Source organism: Lemur catta, chromosome 1 (genome assembly GCF_020740605.2).
Source record: "Lemur catta isolate mLemCat1 chromosome 1, mLemCat1.pri, whole genome shotgun sequence".
Lineage (NCBI taxonomy): Eukaryota > Metazoa > Chordata > Mammalia > Primates > Lemuridae > Lemur > Lemur catta.
The window spans coordinates 9710629-9732548 of record NC_059128.1 but is presented as its reverse complement, the minus strand read 5'-3'; the positions used below and the strand labels follow the sequence as shown (position 1 = coordinate 9732548).

General features: G+C 55.2%; 1 protein-coding gene across 2 annotated transcripts; it reads left to right on the top strand.

The window, feature by feature from the left end:
• Positions 1–10407: 10407 nt before the first annotated feature.
• SERPINA5 (serpin family A member 5) lies at positions 10408–21095 on the top strand. 2 transcript variants are annotated; one of them, XM_045561407.1, is made up of 5 exons: positions 10408–10499; positions 16407–17035; positions 18729–18999; positions 19315–19462; positions 20026–21095. In XM_045561407.1, the coding sequence occupies exons 2-5, from the start codon at positions 16408–16410 to the stop codon at positions 20212–20214; spliced, it is 1236 nt and encodes a 411-aa protein (XP_045417363.1). In that variant the 5' UTR covers positions 10408–10499; position 16407; the 3' UTR covers positions 20215–21095. The 2 variants fall into 2 exon arrangements, with proteins under 2 accessions (XP_045417363.1, XP_045417355.1); XM_045561399.1 differs by lacking the exons at positions 10408–10499; positions 20026–21095 and adding an exon at positions 15949–15971 and having other exon boundaries at positions 19315–19652.
• The last annotated feature ends 825 nt before the right edge of the window (positions 21096–21920 follow it).

The window sequence follows — 21920 nt, the reverse complement described above, 5'->3', positions numbered from 1 at the left end:
GGTGTGGGCAGCCAGCTGCCTCCAGGCAGGGCCAGTGCCTGGTTCCAGAGCAGAGGCTGGGAAGGCCATGGCGGGGCTGGGAAGGCCGTGGCAGGGCTGAGCACCAACCATTCTGGACACACACCTGGTCTGGAAGGCTCCGTGAGGGACTGCCCCCTCCTGTGGCCACAGATATGTGGCCAGTATCTCTCCCAGGACAGAAGGCCGTGGTCAAGGGACACACCACAAGGCAGGCAATGGACCCTGAACCCTGTCTTCCCATCCTGGTTCTGCTCTTACGTGTTCTGGATCTTCGGGCAAAGCTCTGCCTCTCTTGGGCCTCAGTTTCCCCACCTGGGTAATAAGTGCTGGCTTGTGTGGCTCAGACCGTTTGAGTGTATGGGGTGAATTCTCTGAGGAGGGTCTACCCAGAATTTGTGAGAATAAACTCACCCTTCCCACCGGAGGGGACAGGCCCGTGGGACCCGGCTTTGTGTGCCCCAAGCCTCAGTCATTTCTAGCAAATGCACTTCTCTGGGCAGGACATTGTGGGTTTTCTTGATGGCCCGTGCATCAGTGACAGGCTGGGCTCCAGCAAGGCCTCCAGCCCTTAACCATGGACATGCAGTTTCCTGGGGCAGTTAGAGATGGGGACGGTCCGGCCAGCAGGGCCCCCCCCCCCCGCTTCCCTTACTGGTCCCAGCCTACCCTCGGCTTTGAGGTCTGGGGCCACAGTTCCCACAATGCTTTGCCATCAAGCCCTCACCCTCTGGCCACGAGCCAGGCTGCCCATTTTGCTGTCCCTCAGTGCAGTGTCCAGGTTGCTGGTGAGATCAACATCAGAATTCCTGGGTTCAAATCCCAGCTCTCCTACTTAGAAGCTGTGTGATCTTGGAGAAGTCATTTAACCTCTCTGGGCCTCATTAGCCACATGTATAATGTAAGGATGGTGATAATACTGCCTTTCTCATAGGATTGTTTTGAAGATTAAGCTGTTAATGTACATGAAGTCTTTTTTTTTTTTTTTTTTTTTTTTTTTTGAGACAGAGTCTCACTTTGTTGCCCGGGCTAGAGTGAGTGCCGTGGCATCAGCCTAGCTCACAGCAACCTCAGACTCCTGGGCTTAAGCGATCCTACTGCCTCAGCCTCCCGAGTAGCTGGGACTACAGGCATGAGCCACCATGCCCGGCTAATTTTTTTTTTTTGTATATATATTTTTAGTTGGCCAGATAATTTCTTTCTATTTTTAGTAGAGACGGGGTCTCACTCTTGCTCAGGCTGGTCTCGAACTCCTGACCTCGAGCGATCCACCCGCCTCGGCCTCCCAGAGCTAGGATTACAGGCGTGAGCCACCGCGCCCGGCCTTACATGAAGTCTTAGAGCAGTGCATGCAAACATTAGCTATATTATTATTACCATCGTTCCTGTGGCCCCCGACAATCAGTGCTGCCACCATTGGCTCTGAGTTGGGGGCCCCCCGAATCCACCTGCCACCTGAGGACCCTCAACCCTTCTCGTTTTGGCACTTTTACTACTCAGCAAAATAGACACAGAATCCCAGAAGGGGGAGGTTTCAATACTGCAGAAGTTTTGTAGGTTCTTCTCCTCACAATCCTGGTGCCTGAAGTTCCTAATTGAGCTTCCAGAAGGTTCTAGAAGGTTCTTCAACTCTCCTCCCTCTCTCTCAGTAGACCCAGCTGGGACAGGATGTCTCCTCACAGTCTGTTCTGGACTGAAAGGAGGGGGCTGTGACTTTGGGACCAGCTCAAGGAATCTTCTCAGCTTCAGGAATGGTGCTCAGCTGCCATGTCCCCTCCAGAGGCTTGCCCAGGGCCCAGGAGGCCCACGGCCGGTTCTGGAGACTCTGGCTGCAGGCTTCAGAATAAGACCCGCCTGGCCCAGGTCCTTGACTCTGGCACACAGGACGTCTCACTGTCACAAACCCAGTTTTCACTGGTGACCAAGGAAAGCCAAGGCTGCAGAGCCACCTCCAGCACTGACGGTCATCCAAGAGTTGAAATATTCCAGGGACTGTGTGACATGGTTCCTGGCGCAAATAATGCCACAACCCCAGGAACAGGCTTGTTGCCAAGAATCCAGGAAACCGATACCCAGAGCAATAGATCACTTTTATACAGCAAACAGGCCATTGCAGAAGGAAGGTGGAAGAGGGAAGACAAGGGGCTTCTTCTCCCTTCCTGCCTCTAAAATACAGCCCTCAGCTGGCCGCGAGCCCGGCTTCAGGAGAACACGGACACAGGACAGGTCCTGGTGTTAATCCCACCGGCGGTGGCTGTGTTTAGGAGAACCTCTCCAGTGAGCACTCCAGGACCCCTGAGGCCCTCCAGGGCCCAGAGGAATGTGCACCCTCCCTTCCACCCCCTGGTCTTACTGGCTGAAAACAAGCCTGCTAAGCTCAAATACTGATCCATGTTCCCCATACTTTCTGGGAAGCTGGACTCTGTTTTTCAACGACCAGACAAGAAATAAAATTGCATCTGGATTGACTCACTCCTGCCTCTGCCCCTACAGAGGGTGTGTGGGTGGATTCCAGGGTCAAAGACAAGCCTAAAAGAAGGCCACAGTCTAGGGTTACCATGGCAGTAGCACGGCCAGGGTGGTGTGGGATTGAGTGGAGCCCTGGTGTGACAAAGGGGAGAGAAGGGGAACAAGTCGCCCTCAGTTTAGCCTTGAGAGTGGAGCCGCCTTGTTCTGACTGATCCTGGCCCTCCCCTACTCAAAAACAGTCGAGGGCTCCCTATCGCCTGCAAGATACAATTCAGGGGCCTTTGTCTGCAGTCAAGGCTCTCGCTGAGCTGGCCCCTGCCTGCCCTCCTGCCTCAGTCCTTCCTCTTGCTCTCACCTGTCCAGTGATGGCAGTTGCAGAAAGTCTTGCTGTTTTCCCAGGGTGCCCAGAGTGTGCCACCTCCAAGCCTTTGTCCCTGCAGGTCCCCATCTCTATGAACCTGAACTCCACCAAGATCTCACATGAAGCCCCCATCTCCTCCCAAGGCGACGGCTCCTGCCATCAGACATGGTCGGCCTGATGAGAATTTCTGGCCCCACCCCCAGGCCCCTGTTAGATGGAACATCTCTAAGGCAGGGCCCCCTTCACCCTGCATTCCTTTAGCTCACCTGGACCCAGTGCCAACTGTGTACAGTAGAGGCCCGACTGGGATTTGTTGAATGAGGAATGAATGCATCAGTAGAAACTGTTGAGCTGGGAGTGAGGTCACCTAGCTATTTGTTCTGCACCACCAGCCCTTGCCCTGGAATTGATTGGGTAAATATTGAATTTAGCTCCTCAGCTTTCAAAATGCCCTCTTGGAGCACTAAAAAAATAAATGAAAAATAAAAAGACTCCACGTAGGAGATCTCGTCTCTTCGGGGCGGTGCTCACTCGTGGGGTCTCTTGTTTGTGTGGCACTTGTCACGCCCTGGGTCAGGCAGACCTCTGCGGGTTCGGCAGCGCGTGATCAGAGAGCTGCATGTGCTTGTGGGTTCAGGAATCATCTCCCAGCAGAACAAGTAAATCCTTTCTGTGTGGGAGGGCAGAGGGAGGCAATGACACAGTCTGGCGCCTGTGAGCCTCGGATCCCAGTGGAGGGTGACAAGTTTGCATGACTCCAGTAAGTGCCTGGGTAGAGAAATGCACTGTGGGCTTATTCGGTTATTCATTCTTTCCTTCAGCAGACAGTTACTAAGTGGGGCTTGGGTGTGTTCGAAATAAGAAAAAAGAAACTGTTTTTCCTGCTCTCATGCTCAAGACAACACTTCACCCCTGGTCACCAAAATGTGTGTGGGGTTTCTCCCCACCAACAGCCAGTTCTCCAGGGGACACCAACCGTGTTCGATTCAATTCATTTCAATTGAATTCTGACACCATCTACCTGGAGATCCCACAGGCTGGGGCTCAGTCCACAGACTGCCCCCATTTCAGATGCCAATCATGAGTAGTAAGCTGTCACCTGGACTTCTGGCCGCTACCTCTGACCTGTAAATCAGGGCTCCCATGACCCCCTCGTCAGGTTCAACAAATTAGCTAGGAGGCCTCACAGAACTCAGGGAAGTTCTTACACTTGCCAGTTTATTACGTTAATGGAGGATACAGATGAACAGCCAGATACAGGGATGCCACGGGCACGGTGCAGGGGACGGGCATGGAGCTTCCTCGTCCTCTTCGGGCATGCCACCCTCCAGGACCCGCCATGTGTTCTGCTATCCCAAAGCCCCCAAACCCTGCCCCTCTGGGTTTCTGAGAAGGCTTCGCTACACAGGTGTGATTGATTGATCACTTCATTGGCCAGTGGCCATCAACTGAGCCTTCAGCCTGTCTCCCCTGCATGGACTGAAATCTAATCATGTGGTTGGCTCCCTTGGTCACCAGACCCCGTCCTGAGGCTATCTAGGTGCCCCCAAGACTCGCTTCATTAGAACAAAAGATGCTCCCATCGCCCAGGAAACTCCAAGAGATCTAGGAACTCCATGTCAGATGCTCCTGTCACTCAGGGGGTTACAAACGTCCTAGGAGCTCTATATCAGGAACTGGGGGCAAAACCAAATATTAGAATCAAAGATTTTCGTAGCTCCTGTTTACAAGGGTTTTAGGAGTTCTGTCTCAGGAACCCGGGGCAGACACCAAATATATATTTCTTATTGGATCACAGTGTCATAGGCTACTTACTCGGGAAGCCAGAGAGATGTCCCCAGGATAGGGATAGGCGATTGAAACTTGGAGTCAGACAAGGCTGCCGTCCCGGCTTCTCCCCTAACTACATGTTGTGGGGCAGTCACTTTATCTGTTTGGGTCTTACTTTTCTCATCTATAAGTGGCGGTGTCATCTGGGCACAGAGACCCGCTGCTACAGCTGCAGCAATGGAAACAGGGAGATGGACGTGGGATGGGCTGAAGACACAGACCTGGGAGCCCCTGGCTTCCGGCTCCAAGTAGCAGGTGAAGGGCAGGGAGGAGTCGGCCCCATCCCCGACTTCCTGGAAAGGCAAAGGCCCCTCTCGGAGAAGGGGCAGATCTAATACTAACAGCTCCCATGCTCTGAGCACTGCAGTGAGCGAGGCGCAGTACCAAGTCTTTCCAGAAGTTACCAAGAGGCCACAGAGCATGCAGGTATGGGACCTAGACTTTGGAGGCCTGAATTCGAATCTGAAATCCACCCATTACTGAGTGTGTTTGTTTGCTGGGACGGCTCTAATGAAGAACCACAAACCGAGTGGTTTAACCAACAGAAATTTGATGTCTCACAGTTCTGGAGACCAAACTCAGAGATCGGGGTGTTGGTTCCTTCTGAGAGCTGCGAGGAAGCATCTGTTTTATGCCTCCCCCTGGCTTCGGAGAGTTTGCTGACGGTCCTTAGCATTCCTCGGATGCGCAAGCATCGCCTCGGTCTCTGCCTTTATCTGTGCGTGGCATCGCCCCTGTGCGCAGGCCTGTGTCCAAATTCCCCGTGTTAAAAGAACCAGTGGTGCTGGATCCAGGGCCCACTCCACTCCAGTATGACTTCATCCCACTAGGGCCATCTGCAAAGATTCTATTACCAAGTAAGGTCACATTCTGTGGTGCTCGGGATTTGGCTTCAACATGTGAGTTTGGGGAGAGACACAAGTCAGCCCACAACGCTGGGTGTGGGGGTTGGGCCATCTTCCTGTGCCTCAGCTCCCTCACCTGTAAGATGCAGACGACAATACCTAACTCACAAGCCTGCTCTGAGCACTCCCTGAGTTACTGCGGGTAAAGCACTTAAACGGTGGCTCATCCCCGGAGCTGTACAAATGTTAACTATCGTTACCTCGTGTTATCTTTTGTCGCAACTATGTGCTCTAAAGCAAGGGTCACAACTGCATGTGCCTGCCAGGGCTGGGCAGGTCACTTACGCAGGTAGAGTGGGCAGGCAGTGGTGGGGGCCAGGCAGGTGGAGCAGCAAGGGCCCCCATCTGAAGGCATTTCTGTTCAGAGTCGTTACAAACACTCAGTGGGCTGAGAAAACCCGCCTCCGCCTGGCGTGAAACTTGCCTATTGAAGGTAGATAGCGTTCTTTGTTGCTCTTGATGTCAATAGAAACAAAACAAAAAATGTGTCCTGACCTACCCAGTCCTGAGGTTGGGTTAATAGCCATTCTGGAAGAAGAATGCTAAGTTCACATGAACTGGGCAGGAAGCCAACCATTTGGTCTCGAAAGGACACACCGCCTTTGACCTACGAGCTAAGACCATCAGGACCGAGTTAACGAGGGCTTCCCTGTCAGGCCCGTGGCCGTGAGCCCTTGTCAACCCTGGCTGGTTCTCCGGCTGCTGCGCTGCTTAGCAGGGGTGGAGGACAGATCCCGGGCCCAGCCAAGGTGGCCCGGTCCTCAGAGCCACCCCCTAAAGTTTTCAGCTCTCCCAGGGCGCTGCCTTCTGAGGGAGCATGGCTCTGCCAATACCTCGATCTGGACTTCGAGGCCCCAGGACTCCGAGAGGATAAATTCCTGTTGTTTAAAGCCACCTAGCGTGTGGTCATTTGTTATGGCAGCCCTGGGAAGCCAATACTCCTCCAGTTTCATCAGAGCAGGTGTTTTTCTTCTTGACAAATAGCTAACTATTCTCTCGGGCCTGTGGACTCCTGCCACCTCCTCTATTAATCACCACCTTTACCCTCCTTGCCGCTCCCTCCGGAAAGTCTGTAGCCCTGAGGCCTCCCTCCCTGCACTGCACAGCTCCCTCTGCCCCGTGGCTTCCCTGCCCCGACAGCCCCTGCCTTGTGGGCCTGCCGCCCTGGGCTCCTGCTCCCCGCTCCCCACCCCCCACTAACACCTCCCTGGTGGCCTCTGTGGCCCATCAACTGTCCTTGCCCTACCTGAATGTTCTGCCGCATCGGACATTGACAATGACTTCCTTCCCCCTCCCCTGCTGTCTCCCCGGCCCCTCTCCCTTCTCGCCAGCCCCTTTGTGAGCTCACCTTCCTGGGCTCAGGGTGACTGCTGAGGGTCCCCCGAGTTCCCTACTCCATCCTCCTCTTGCCTCCTCCTCCCCCAGAACACCCCCAACCTCATCTGCTCCCTTCGCTTTAGTTCCCTTCTCCACGCTGGCATCCAGACCTCTCTCTCCCAGTGCACCCACCTACCTGCCCACCTGTCCCTCCACCAGCAGATGCACGGGCCCCTCAGGCCCTCAGAGTCCAAAACTGAACTCTTCAGCCCCCATACAACCTTCCGAAACCCACCGCTCACCTCACTCCTGGCCCACTCTCCCTCCTTAATGTCTCCACCTCTCTAGCCCCTCCCCGACCCCATCGCCTCTCCCCTGGACCACTGCCTGCCCCAACACCTCTCACCTGGGTTATCACAGCCGTGCCACTCTGTCCTGTCTTGTCCGCTCCAGGCCATCATACCTGTGACAGGCAAAGAGAATCTCTCTTATAGGATGAAGCTCAAGCCCTGCCCCTGCCCCCAGCAGGACTTCCAAGGCCCTCCACGCCTGCTCTGGCCCTGGCTTCTCTCTGTCCCCCCCTCCTCTTCCTCCCTGAGTGGCTCTCGGTGCCCTGCCAGCCCCCTCTGCCGCTTTGGGCTGCAGCTCACTCAGCCCAACATGCGGCCTCCTGCTGCCATGGGCTCTTCTGTCCGCCCGCCCCTCTGCACTCAGCCAGGGCTGGTAGATGCCAAGACAGTGTTCAAAACCCAGATCCAAAGTCACCGTCTTCACAAAGCTTTCCCTATTCCACTCCCTCTTCAACCCCGGGAGAACACCATTCCTCTGCGTCTGTACTGCAGAGATACCTGTCTGAGCATTGGCTCTGTCTTGAGCTCATCTATCGAGCTATGTAGCTCTCTTCTTGAGCCCAGGGCTATTTTCTGGAACATGCTTAGTGCTCAATCAGCACTGATGTTGGATGGATGGAAGGAAGGAAGGAAGGATAAACAGAAGGGAGGAAGCACCAGTATGTATTGGTCCAGACTCGCAAGCAGGTGACAGGCAGAGGGAGGCATGTTGGCTGACGGCAGGATCACAGCAGGTGCCAAAGGCAGGATTGCCAGCCCTGCAGACACTGAGATGAGAAGACGGGGGAAATGGGGACGTTATTAAGGCACAGGCCTAGATCAGGAGCCAGATCCCAGAATGAGGTAAGAGCCTAGTAACTAGGGTGACCAACTCATCCCACTTTGCCAGGGTCTTGGCCAGTTTTAGCACTGAATATCCCACATGCTGGGAAATTCCTCAGCCCCGGGCAAATTGGGATGGTTAGTCATCCTACTAGCAACCAGGACCAGGGCCCCAGTTCAGAGCGGGAGTGGCAGCCAGCCCTGAGTGGCCCCCGTAGGCTCCTGAATGGGTCCCACTCAACTTCCCCAAGGCCAGGACGTGCCCAGACCCAGTGCCGGGGAGCAGGGGGTGTGGAGGCCGAGGCCCAAGCAGAGGAACACCTGTTCCACCAGAGCAAGGAGGCACAGCCAGCCCTTCTCCCAAAGACCACTTCCCACTGGGGTCCCTCCCCATCCCCTGCTAGGCTCTAGGAGACCAAATTCCCATATCCTGGCCACTGGCCCACCCTACACACTCACCTAGGGTATTATGGACTGAATCGTGTCTCTCTAAAATGTGTATGTTGAAGTCCTGACCCCAGTGTGACTGTGTTCGGAGATAGGGGCTTTAGGGAGGTAATTAAAGTGAAATGAGGTCATGAGGCTGGGCCCTGATCCGATAAGATTGGCGTCCCTATCAGAAGAGGAAGAGAAACCAGAGCGTCCTCTGTGTGTGTGTGCACATGCGTGTGCATGTGTGTTCACGTGTGTGTGCTCACAGAGAAGAGGCCATGTGAAGGCACAGGGTGAAGGCAGCTGCTATACAACAGGACAACAGCCCTCACAGTAAAGCAACTCTGATAGCACCTTGATCTTGGACTTCCAGCCTCCAGAACTGTGAGAAAATGAATTTCTGTGGTTTAAGCTGCCCTGTGTGTGATATTTTTTAGTGGTAGCCCAAGCAGACTAACACACTGGGGAACCATGCCCCTGGGACTGCTGTGTCCCACGGAGTCCCACCCTACAGGTACAGTCTAGAAATCTCCAGGTCAGTGAGATAAAGGGAGCTTGCCCATGTCCCATGGTGTAAATGGGGAAAAAACAAACCTAGACAGAGGGGACCCATCTTCCCCTCGTTAGCATCTCTCCTTGTTAGCTGTGTGACTTTGGATGATTACCTAGCCTATCGGGTTCTGTCTTCTCACCGATCCGATGAGGATGAATTGCGAGGACACTGCACAAGACACAGGCTGGGTGCCCAGGAGTGATTGTGCTGGTCTCCAGGTTGGGGCTGAGGTCAGTTTACCCCTGGCAGGGTTGTTGGAAGGATTATGACATAAATGCTTTAATATGCACAAAGCACTTGATCGAATATGTGGTCTGTTTTAAAGCATCAATAAATACTAGCACTTACCATTCCCAGGGAAGTTCAAAGGCTTCGTGACTGGGCCGGAGAATTACGGGGAAGGAAAAGGAAATGTTGGAGGTAGGAGAGGGAACGGGCTTGCTGAACATCAGGTCTGCTTCCCCTGGGCAACCTCTGTTGCTCCGCCAACTCCACACCCCACCTGTAGCCTCACGACCTTTGGGGTCATGGCCACACACCATGCTCTGTGCTGAGAGGAAGCCCCAGGCGCGGGGACCTTGGAAACACAGCAAGGTCTGAGCCCGCACCCTGCACCAGCATCTTGGAATTGCTCTTGAGAGTGAGGGACTGAGTTAGGAAACCCCAATTTCAAGGTAAAAGCAGACAGTTCAGCCAAGCCCATAGAAATCCTACATACAGCTTTTTTTCTGAGCAAAAAGCACTAGCCTTGGAGTTAGCCACCTGGGCACTAACCTCATTCTGCTCCTAATTTGTTGCATGACTTTGAAAATTCCCTACATCCCTCTAAACCTCAATTTAGTTTTTGGTGCAGTTGTGGGGCCGGGTACAGTGACCCTGCATCTCAGCCATGGTGAGATCTCTCCACCCCTCTCTCTTCCACCAGAGTCGGACTGTTGGGGTCTATGATCCAGTGAGCACAGCGGGCCTGTGCGAGCTCACGGGCTCCAGGATGTGCTCCCGCGGGTCTACAGGAAATTAGCTGCAGAAAACAAAGGAATGGAGCCTAGTCAAAGGGAGGGTTTGCCGGAAATATCCCTTTCCCTGTCTCTGCTCTTCCAGCCTCCAAAACTGTAAAAAGATAAATGTATGCAAGGCCGGTAACTGGTGGCCTCTTGGGCCTTGTCCCCAGGACTGCCAATGCCATTCCAGGCAAGTGGTGGCCGGTGTGGGGCTTGGGGGGCAGTGAGTGGGTGGCCTGGTCCGAGCCTCTGGCTCAGGCAGCTTTGGCTGGAAGCAGCCAGGACAGGAAAGGGCAGTCCGGGGAGGGGCCAAGGAGGGGTGGAGACCGGGCCCGCTGTGGTCAATGACAAATGCTGGCTGCAGTCCAGCCAGCCCTCTGCACTTTCCCAAGCCCGACGGACGGCCACCTCCACTGCGTGCACGGTCAGCCGCGGGACAGAGTAAGTACAGATGCTGCATCGGGAGGTCCCAGGGGCTCGAGGGCGCTCGAGGAGAGGCGAGGGTGGGTTCTAAAGTTACGGGGTGTGGAGGGTTTCAAAGCCCTGGAGGAGTCCCAGTGTGACGGAAGAGTCTCTGTAATGTCGGGGACCGAGTGGGGGCCTCCGAGGCAGCTGAGGTGCGTCCCCCAGCTGTGTGACCCTAGGCTGGACACCAAATCTGGCTGAGCTTCAGTGTCCGTATAGGTAAGGTGGAAAGAATTACACCTTCTGCACAAAGACTAAACACAGCGGTGGCCCTCACCCAGGCACACCTGGTCGTGTCTGCAGAGATGTTTGGTCGTCACAACTGGGGTGGGGAGGGCCTATTGGCATCGAGTGGGTAGAGGCCAGCGATGCTGCTAAACACCGCACGGTGCACAGGACAGCCCCGCTGCAAAGCATGGTCCCGCTCAAAAGGTCAACAGGGCCAAGGTGGAGAAACCGAAATCAGGCAGTAGGGACAGAATGTCTGCTGGACAGGAGGCGTTCAGCAAACGGCAGCGTGTGCCTGGAGTCTCTGGCCCTTAGAAATCAGAAAAAATTATGAAATAGAATCTGCTTCCCTGAGACAAGGGCACCCTGCCTGGAGGCTGCCACCAAGGACAGTCTCGGTGGCTGCTCGTGAGCTAAAGGAGCCGTTCGGCAGTTAGCTCAATAAACAAAATGTAGAAATACAGTGAGTGTAATTTTCAGTTTTCCTAAGGATGAGGACCTTGGCAAGAAATGCAGCAATAAAAAGGGAAGCTGCTCCCCTGGACCAACGTCCTCATTCACAGATGGGGATTCCGAAGCATGGAGATGTCTGGAGGTCACGGTCATGTTTGTGGTGTTGATTGTGGTGCTGGTTCCACAGGTTTAGAATGATCTCTAAACTCAAGGTGTAGACGTTATATACGCGCAGCTTTGTGTAGGGCAGTCCCACCTCCACCACGCAGATGCTGAGGGCAGGGAGGGAGTCATTCAAGGTCGCCTGGCCAGGGAGCCCCGGAGCCAGGGACAGCTCAGTTCCAGATGCCCAGCCTGGCTCTGCTTCCCCGCTCCCTGTTCAGCTCGTGGTCTGACACCTCTGAACTGCAGAGGGGTGGACAGGCGTCTGTTCACTCACTCATTCCCGAATTCATTCCACAAAGGTGTGTGGAGCACTTCCCCGTGACTGAGAGCCGCAGGGGTGAGGGTCCTCTCTGCAGGAGCGCATGCCCTCTGGGGAGACGGGCCAGAACAAAAGATGCCAACATCAATGGCACATGTGTAACTGATGGAGCGTTCCAGCGAACAGCAGCAGAAGGGGAGAGGGCCCAGTGTGCTGGGCGTCACAAGAAGTGACGTGTAAGCAGGGGCCTGAAACCCATGCGGAAGAAAGCTCAGGAGAGGATTCCAGGAGGGATGGCAGGACGTGAGAAGCCCCAGGGCTGGGCTGGGACGGGGCCTGCCGTGTTTGAGGAACTGGGGAAGGAAGAGTGAGCCTGGGGGCCTCATGTGACCCAGGGCAGAGAGGGTCCAGGGGCCACTGGCCAGAGGCAGGTCACATGGGGCCTCTGGGTCAGAGCACAAATCAGTCAGATTTTACCCCAGATGCCGGGGATGCTGTGAGCGTATTTATGATTGACAGAGATTCTTTTACACACTATGTAGAATGGTTTGCGGGGGCAAAAGTGGAAGCTACTGGGTGGTCTGGGTGAGAGATGAAGGGGGGCAGGAAAGTGGGGAGAGGCAGCAGATTTAAGACCCGTCTAACCTGCCCAGCCTTGCTGACGTGCCGCAGGTGGGAAAGGAGGGCAAGGTGACATCTCCCAGGAAGCTCTGCTCCCGGGTCTCTAGGATCAGGAGGAAACCGTGACTCTGTCTCTCCCTCTCTGCCTGGGCTCCAAGGCTCACGTCCCTTCTTGCGATTGGCAGATATGGGACAGACCCTCCTCACCTGCTCACTTCCCACAGCTGAGCCACAGCTGGCCCACGCGGGACGTCACTGCCCAGCACGGGGAACACAGGCCAGGAGATTTGGGTCTGTGGATGGTGGGGCCCTGCCCACTCCATGCCCACCCCCTGCCACCTCAGGTCACCTTGGCCTGAGATGACAGATAAACTTGTTTGAGCTTCTCTCCTCTGTAAAAACCCAGGAGAGGGGCAGACTGGCCAGCGCTCTGGCACTCGGTGGGGGCTGATCTGAGGAGTGGGAGGCTCCCAGGCCCCAGAGCAAGCTCACCCTGGCTTGGAGGTGACACGAAGCTCTGTCAAAGCTGCACCAGAGGCCCAGGAACTTGGTGGCAAAGCCCGGGCTTGAAAACTAAGAAACCTGAAACAGGCAACTGAAGCTTCCTCTCGGAGGACCCTCTGTTCCCTGTTTTGTTCAGTTCCGATAACGACACCAGCTCCACGTTGCTGGGGAGCAGCGTCAACGCGCTAAGGCAGGTGGACGGCTCGGGAGAGGGCTGGGGGCACACGCAAGAAGGTGGGGGCCGGGGGGAAGAGGTGTCGACTCCGCAGAGCCGCGACAGGGAACCAGGAGGCAGCCTGTGCACCAGGTGAAGGAACCTGGGTTGTAATCCCGGCTCCATCACTCCCTGGCTGGAACAAGCTATTCTGTTTCACTTAGCCTCAGTTTTTTCATATGTAAAGTGGGGTTAATCATGCTTACCTTTGGTGAGGATGTAGTAATGTTTTACTTTGGCAAAGGTAGTAGTATTTTATAGAGTGTGTAATAGGTCCTTAATAAATAGTGGCTTTAATAAAAAATAGAAAAAGAGAGAGTAGGTCCAGTTGGAGCAAGAGTTCTGGGTCCCAAACCTGCAGCCCAGAGGAGCCTGAGTGAAGCCGTGGCCCTGGGCAAGCAGACCCTGCTCCCCAGGGAGACCCCGCTGGCCCTGGGAGAGGCAGCTCTCGCCCAAGCTCTCTGACCTTGGGAGTGGGGACACCTGGCCGCAACACGTGGCAGACCCCCTGCTGCTGCTGAAGAAACCGAGGCCCAGAAGGTGGCTGGGGCTTGCCCAGGGCCATCTGGCCGGCTGCATAGACGGCAGGGCTGAGGCCAGAACCTCACCGGCAGCCCCTGGGCCCCTCCCTCTAAGCAGGGACCTCCCTGCTGCAGCAGCCACTCTCCGAAGGCCTTTCTTCTGGGTAATTAGCAGCTCCAAACGAGTCTGCAGGGGTTGAGCTGAAGTGTTTCTTCAGCAGCATCTTGATACACGAGTGGTTCCCACACTTGGCAGGAGGGACCATATTGTGCTGGAAAATGACTAGTTTCGAGGAGACAGAGATTAAACCACCCACCCACGTCCTTCAGAGACTTCCAGAAGGCAACTCCCAGGCTGGGAACAGATGGGAGTGTCAGCTCGAGAGCCCATACCAGGCTGCTTAATTATCTGCAGACTGGGGCTGTCCTTGGTGGCTGCTGAGTCAGGGATCGCCAAATCATGAGGACATGGAGGTACGGGGGAGGCAGGGACCTGCAGAACCGAATGGCGCAGTGGTTCAGAGCAGGGGCTCGGGGCTCGGAACTGGGTCTGAGTCCAAGCTTTGCTACTAGTAGCAAGTGACTCAACCTCCCTGAACCTCAGATTGCCCATCTAGTAATAGAACCTGTCTCCCTCGGGGGGCGTGAGGCATGGCGCCTAGCGGGGGCGCAGGCCGGGCACCTGACCCCCAGGGGTGCGGGATTCGATCCTGTGTAGCCGCAGGCTCTGCAGGCAGAACAAGAGAAATGAGCCACCTTCTTGGAGTTCAGGGTGCAATGTGGAGGCCAGGGGTGGCAAGGGGTGACCTGCCCAAGCCAGGCAACTTCACTCAGACAGAGACTGACCTGCCGCCCAGGTCTGCCTGACTCCCAAGCCCACCGGCCACTCCGAGGGCAACTTCCCACGCAGCTGTCTGGCGCCCTTTGGAGTTTGGTTTGTTGGGTCACACGACGCTGTGGCAGGCTGCCCCTGCTGTCCCTGGGTCTGGGGGACCTGATGACACGGTGCCCACTGGGGGAGAGAAACCAGGGGAGGGGGTTCACTCTCCAGCTTGGGAATGCACCGGCCGGGCTGCTGCCAGCTCCCACGAGACTGTGTGTGCAGGAAATGTGTATCCCACGGGACGGCCCAGGAAACGGGGGTCTCAGATAGGGCTTTGGCCAGATGAAACCACACCCACGGCTCACACTTCCACAGCACGTGCCCCCCAAGCACACCATGGTGGAGGTGCTGTTATGACCTCCACCCTACAGGTGGGAACGGTGGCTCAGGGTGTTGCTGACTTGCCCTAAATCACACTGTGAGGACACAGCAGGCCTGAGATTTGAATCCAGGCAGCCAGCTCCAGCGAGGATGGAGGGAGGACTCCTGCCCGCAGCCAGAAGGGGTGGGATGGGCATGGCGGAGGTTCCCAGGTGGAGTGACGGGAGAGGGAGGGGAGGACTGAAGGCCAAGGTGGGAAGGATGGAGTACGCCACGAAGGCCCACCCAGGAGGTCCCCCGGAAACAAAAGGTGAGCGTCCTTGTCTGGAAGTTGACGAGAAGAGAGGCCTTGCTCTGCTTAGGCTTCCACAGCAAAGTTCCGCACACTGGGGGCTTAAACAACAGAAACTGCTTTTCTTACCGTCCTGGAGGCTGGAAGTCCGAGGCCAAGGTGCCAGCAGGGTTGGTCCCTCCCAAGGCCTCTCTCTGTGGCTTGAAGTCTTCTCGCTATGTGCTCACATGGTCTCCTCTGTTCACATCTGTATCCTGAGCTCCTCTTTTTTCTTTTTTTGTTTCTGAGACACTCTCACTCTGTTGTCCAGGCTAGAGTGGCGTGGTGTCATCATAGCTCACTGCAACCTCAAACTCCTGGGCTCAAGCGATCCTCCTGCCTCAGCCTCCCAAGTAACTGGGACTATAGGCGAGCACCATGATGCGTGGCTAATTTTTTCTATTTTTAGTAGAGACGGGGTCTCACTCTTGCTCAGGCTGGTCTCAAACTCCTGGGCTCAAGCAATCCTCCTGCCTCGGCCTCCCAGAGTGCTGAGATTACAGGCGTGAGCTACTGTGTCTGGCCTCCTCTTTTTTCCTATAAGGACATAGTCATATTGGATTAGGACGCACTCTAGTGACCTCATTTTAGCTTTATCACCTCTTTAAAGGCCTATCTCCAAGTGCAGTCACATCCTGAGATGTTGGGGGTTATGACTTCAGCATATGAATTTTCGGGGGACACGATGCAGCCCATCACAGAAGAGGAGGGCATTTGGGATGCTTACATTAGCAGAGCAGATTTCCTTAAGAGGGGAAGGGGTTTCTGTGAGGGACAAGGGTGGCCCAGAGCGGCCCCCAGGTGAAGGAGAAGGGGACCGATGGGTGTCCTGCCACAGGTGGATGCTCACTGTGTTTGCTGAAGGAGCGGCATAAATCCAGCAGTGCTGCGGGCCCCGGGGGTAGCTGGTCTGAGTTTCCTTGCTACATGCTGGACACCAAAGCGCAGGTGAGAGGCCACGGATGGAAGCAGCTTCTAGTTCCCTGGAAACCTCAGAGACACTGACAAGGAAGAACACAAGAAGCCACTTCCCTCCCCTCCATCTCCCATCTGCCCCCATCACATACCTTGACATGGATGAGCAGAGGATTGTTCACCTGGAGCCTGGGCCCCTGCCTCGGGCCTGCCCTTCCCCTGCCTCCTCCTTCCTCTCCCTACCGCGAGATGTCCATGTCCCATACAGCCTCACCTCCAACCCCATGGGAGCCATCGCTTCTCTTTGAAACCCAATAGACCACGCCTGCATGTTGGGTGTTGCGAGGTGACATCTCTGGAGTGTCAGCCCCCCTCGCCTTTCCGTCTCCTCCCTCCCTCCTGACCCTCAGCCCCGAGCAGCGGCACCAGCCCCCTGCCCTCTCTGAGAGCACCCTCTCTTCCTTCCAGAATGAGGGGCAGCGCCATGCAGCTCTTCCTCTTGTGCCTGCTGCTCCTCAGCCCTCAGGCTGTCACCTTCCGCCGCCAGCGCTCCCGTGAAATGAGGAAGAGGGTCCAAGAGCTCCCTGCGGCTGCCAAGGCAGCCCCCAGCAGCAGGGACTTCACCTTCAACCTGTACAGGGCCTTGGCCTCAGCGGCCCCCGGCCAGAACATCTTCTTCTCCCCGCTGAGCATCTCCACCGGCCTGGCCATGCTCTCCCTGGGCACTCGGTCCAGCACGAAGGCGCAGATCCTGGAGGGCCTGGGCCTCAAGCCGCAGGAAGACCAGGAGGAGCAGCTGCACCGGGGCTTCCAGCAGCTGCTGCGGGAGCTCAGCCAGCCCCGAGACGGCCTCCAGCTGAGCCTCGGCAGCGCCCTGTTCGCAGACTCCAGGGTGCAGGTTGTGGACGCCTTCCTCAGTGCCCTAAAGACACTGTACCTGGCGGACGTTTTCCCCACCAACTTCAAGGACCCGGCAGGGGCCCAGAAGCAGATCAACGACTATGTGGCAAAGCAGACCCAGGGCAAGATTGCCGACCTGATCAAGGACCTCGACAGCACCGACATCATGGTGATGGTGAATTACATTTTCTTTAAAGGTAAGGCCCTTGGGCTCGAGCCTCTCTCTTTTCGGCCGCTTTTATCAAAAAATGCCCGATTCCCTCACATAAAGGAGTGGGAGGAGGTTTAGTCCTCCCTGGAGCCTGCTGATGAGCACAAAGCCGGCAAGCAGCCGCGGGGGACGGGCCTCCTGCCGTGGAGGTGCTGTTGTTGAGCGCAGGACGCTGTTTCCTCCGCGGACGGGGAGCTGGTTCCTGTCTCTGGGCCCCAGGGACACCTGAAGGCACAGCTTCCACACAGGTTCTGAAGCACAAGCCGGTCATGGCCACTGCGCCCAAGACACCAACGTCACGGCCACCCGGGGATAGGGACCTCAGAAGGGCTTAGAGGGCATCTCCCAGCCCCCTCTGCCCCACAGACCAGCCCCTCTGCCCTCCCAGGGGCCAAGACTTCCCCAGACATGCCCTGTCCCTCTGAAGACTCTTCTCCCGTCCTCAGCAAGAGCAGCTCCAGCCTTTATGTCCCTGCTCCTCCGCTTCCCCTGCATGGGGCCTGTCTGAGGGTGGGAAGGGGAGGGAAGCAGGGGTGGAAGAAGAAGGGAAGGGAGGGGAGGAGAGGGGAGGGAGTTAAATTGCGAACACGTCTTTCCTATGGCCACAGATAGCAAGTGCCTGAGACTATTAGGGCTGCTGTAACAAAAAAAAAAAAAAAAAATCAAGGGCTTATAAACAACAGAAATTTATTTCTCACAGTTCTGGAGGCTGAGAAGTCCAAGGTCGAGGCCCTGCAGACTTGGTGTGCAGTGGGAGCCCACTCCTTGGGTCACAGACGGTGCCTTCTTGCCACGTCCTTGATTGGTAGAAGGAGCAAGGCAGCTCTCGGGGTCTTTTGTAAGACATTGGTCCCGTTCCTGAGGGCTCCACTCCCATGACCTAATCACCTCCCAGAGGCCCCACCTCCTGATGTCGTCACCTTGGGGGTTAGTTTCAACATATGAATTTTGAGGGGACACAAACATTCAGACCATGACAGTGAGTACCGAGCTCAGATTCTAAGATTTCTTGTCCCCTCATCCAGGGCTGTCCCCTTTACACCAGGCTGCAGAAGAGTTGAAGACTTCCCAAGGGGAAAAATCACACATTTCCAGGATCCTTACAAACCGCTCTCCCAAAATTAGATCAAAATCCAACATTGGGGCAAGAGTGAAAAACAGAATAACTCACCCAGATATCAGGTAGCATTCTCAGCCAGCCGGGTTTTTCACCCTCTTCACTTGGATATTTGGGCTTGAGTAGTATCAAAGAGAATAACAAAGAACTTTAGGGGTCCAAGGCCTCTGAAGACACGAAAGCCAGCCTCCTTGTTTTGCAGATGTGGAAGGAAAGGCCCCACAAAAAGTCCAAGTGTGCCCCCAAGTTATAAGGAGGCTTGCGTTTCTATTCAACAGGTTCCAAGATCACCGCTACTGAGGCTGCTGTAAAGATGATCTCTGTTGACCATATTTCTCTCTCCACTCCTTCCATTTGCAGCTGAGAATTTCTCATTTTTTTTTTTGCCAAAACATGAATTTTAATGGTAGTCTATAATATCAATTTTCTAAGCAACCTTAGGAATACCATTTTGAATATATTGTCTAATAATCAGTTCAATGAATCTTATTCTTATATCGTGCAATACAGTTTCTCCTTCTTACACAGAGTTCCCTGCCATTTCTCCCGTTTTCATCTTTAGCTAAGTGGGAGACAAGCTTCAACCCCGAAAACACCAAGGAGCAGGACTTCCATGTGACCCGGAAGAAAGCGGTGCGCGTGCCCATGATGAACCGCGAGGATGAGTACTACTACCTCCTGGACCGAAACCTGTCCTGCAGGGTGGTGGGGGTCCCCTACCAAGGCAACGCCACCGCCTTGTTCGTTCTTCCCAGCGAGGGAAAGATGGCGCAGCTGGAGAACAGACTGAGCGAGGAAACGCTGAGGAATTGGCTTAAGATGTTCACAAAGAGGTACCCTCAGGCCACTCCAGGGCCAGCCTAACCCCACACGCCCCCAGGGAGATACATGGTCCCCTCGGGCCACACAGCTGTGATGGGAAGGACTCATCCAGCCAAGGAGCTGCCTCTAAGCCCAGCTGGCAGGGCCAGGGCTGGAAGCTGGGTTTCCTGGGGTGGTGTCAGGGTGGGCAGTGACTTCTGGGGAGCTCCACCCTAGACAAGGGGCCAGAGGAGCATTAGGAAGCTTGGGGGAGGGAGATGGCAGAGGCATGAGCTCAGGGAGCCAATGCCCCAGAACAGTCTAAGAAAGGTCCTTTCTCTCTTCAGGGAGCTCGAGCTGTACCTTCCCAAGTTCTCCATTGAGGGCTCCTATCAGCTGGAGAAAGTCCTCCCCAGGCTGGGGATCAGTGAGGTCTTCACCTCCAAGGCTGACCTGTCCGGCATCAGCGACTACCCCAACATCCAGGTGTCCGAGGTGGGTCCGGAAGGTCCTGAGCAGAGTCTGCCTTCAGAGATCGCTATTCCATTCCATTCCGTTCCGTTCTGTTCTCTTTGTCTCTGCATCTCTCTCTCTGTCTCTATCTCTCTCCCTTTCCTCTTTTCCCTCAAGATCTGAGCGTCTCACCTTGGTCTTACCCTTCGTGCAATGGGAAGCCATACCTACCACTGTGCCTGGGTTAAGGAGTCCTGTATTGAGCAATCCAAGGACAGATTCCGGCGCTGGCTCCTTCACTTACTGGCTGTGTGATACCCAACACATACCTGAGTCTCTGAGCCTCCTTCTCTCCTCTGTAAAATTGGAGGGTCACATCTCACTCTGAGAAGTCAGGAGAACTCAATGATAGACACACGTGCAGTCACTGCCCAGCCCAGTGTCCGGTACAGAGTAGCTGCTTGATCATTCATTTCCCACCTGCTTCATAGCTCAGGCGCGTAGGGACTTTGACAGGGATGCCCACAGGCAGAAGATTTGCTGTTTGCTGTGATGGCTTCTCCCAGCCCCTGGTGGCTTGGTGATGCCTGGTGTCCCCCCTGCAGATGGTGCATGATGCCGTGGTGGAGATGGATGAGTCAGGAACCAAAGCGGCTGCAGCCACGGGGGTGGTCTTCATGTTCAGGTCAGCCCGACTGAACCCTCCAAGGGTGGTGTTCAACAGGCCTTTTCTGATACTCATTGTGGAAAACGGCAAGAACGTGATCTTCCTTGGCAAAGTGACCCAGCCCTAAAGTGGGTCCTGAAATCCACAGGCCTCCATGGTGGGAGCTGGGCGTGTGCTACGGCCCATCTGTCTGCTGGTAGCTAGTGATCTGCACAGGCTTAGTTGTCCAACAAGGCATCATGAGTAACAACAAAAAGATTGCCCCGTGGATGAGTGATTGCTTCCTCTGACACAAATGCAAGACACAGGTGCCTTGGAGACCCTTAGAGAACACTCAGTCTTGCCCTCACCTTTCATCAGTGGAGATTAGCACTGAGGCCCAGAGAGGCTGGTTGACTCACCCAAGCTCGCACAACATGATACTGGCAGAAAGAGGCCCAGAGTCCACATCTCTGACGCCCATCCCAGTGTCACAGAACTCTGTAGGAGAGTTGTTCCAGAAGATGAGGGCCACCAGGAAGTACATGTCCAAGCCAGGTCTCCCACCCATCAGCAACAACAACTGTCAGTTCATCATGGTTTGGAAAACCACTGGAAAGGGAGTCTGGAATGGGGCTACTGTCCCTGTTCTAACCAGCTTTGTGACACTGGGGTTACACCATTCCTCTCTGGACCTCAGTTTCCCCACGTATACAATGAAGAATCAGGGCAAGTGTCCAATCCAAGGACTTGAAATCGTATAGAAAGGCTGGGGTGTACCCTGCCAATTATAGCCAATTTCAGTACACTCAAGTGCCATTTACGCTTTAATAAAGACAGGTGGACATGAGGGTAGGAACGGCCCAATGCAGGAGTGCATCACCCTGTGGATAAAGTTATCATCTCATGGGCCTGGCTGGGGGTGGAAGAATCGAGGCCTGTTGTAAATAGTAGAGCATCACTTGTAGACACTTATTACCAGCTTTTTGAATTTTATGGCAGCAATAACAATAAAGCATTTTGCAAACACTGGGTATCATTGTCTTCATGGAGGCACCTCCAGGGATGGTGATGTTGACAGCTCACCAGGTTCCAGGCCGGGCGCTGGGCCTTTCCCCTGGATGGCCATGTTGACCCCTCACAACACTCCTGTAAGTCAAAGCACCACTAGTAGCCCTATTTTACAGATGGGGAAGCCTCGCCTTCCCCATCTGTAAAATGGGACTTATAAGTGGTGGAGCCAGGATTTGATGGGTGGGGGTCCAGGGACTGTGACTCCAGTGCCAGGCACTCAGCCCTGTGCTCTGCTGCGGGAGATGAGCAGGAAGCAGAAGACTTGGTTCAGGGGCGTCTCAGCCAGCAGCTCCCCCAGAGCCAGCAGGTTCCCTCCCTCCCTTTACCGAGCGTAGCGAGTCTCCTTGTCTGTCAAACAAAGGGGATCGGACACTGTCAAGAACTGATGGATGAGTGCATGAGCGAGTCCTTCACTGTCTCAAAGTGTCCCCTAAGAAGTGGATCTCAAGTCCACCCCTGCGCTCCTGCCCCACCCTGCAGGTTCTCAGCATGCTTTCCACGAGGCTGAGCCACTCTGGTCCCAGAGTTGGGACTGTAGCACCGATGAGTGCCCGTGAGAAGTAACAAGGTCAGAACCCCAAGCTCTGACCATCCCCAAGTACTGAGCACCCACGATGTGCCAGCCTCTGCCAGGCACTTTGCATTTTTGTCTCATTCATCCCTCGACAACCCAGCAAGATCTATGTGCTGTCCCCATTTTACAGAGGAGAACATAAGTGCCTGCCCAGAGTCACAACTGGTGACAGTGAGGGGCCCAGGCTCTGGGAGCCCAGAGGGCAC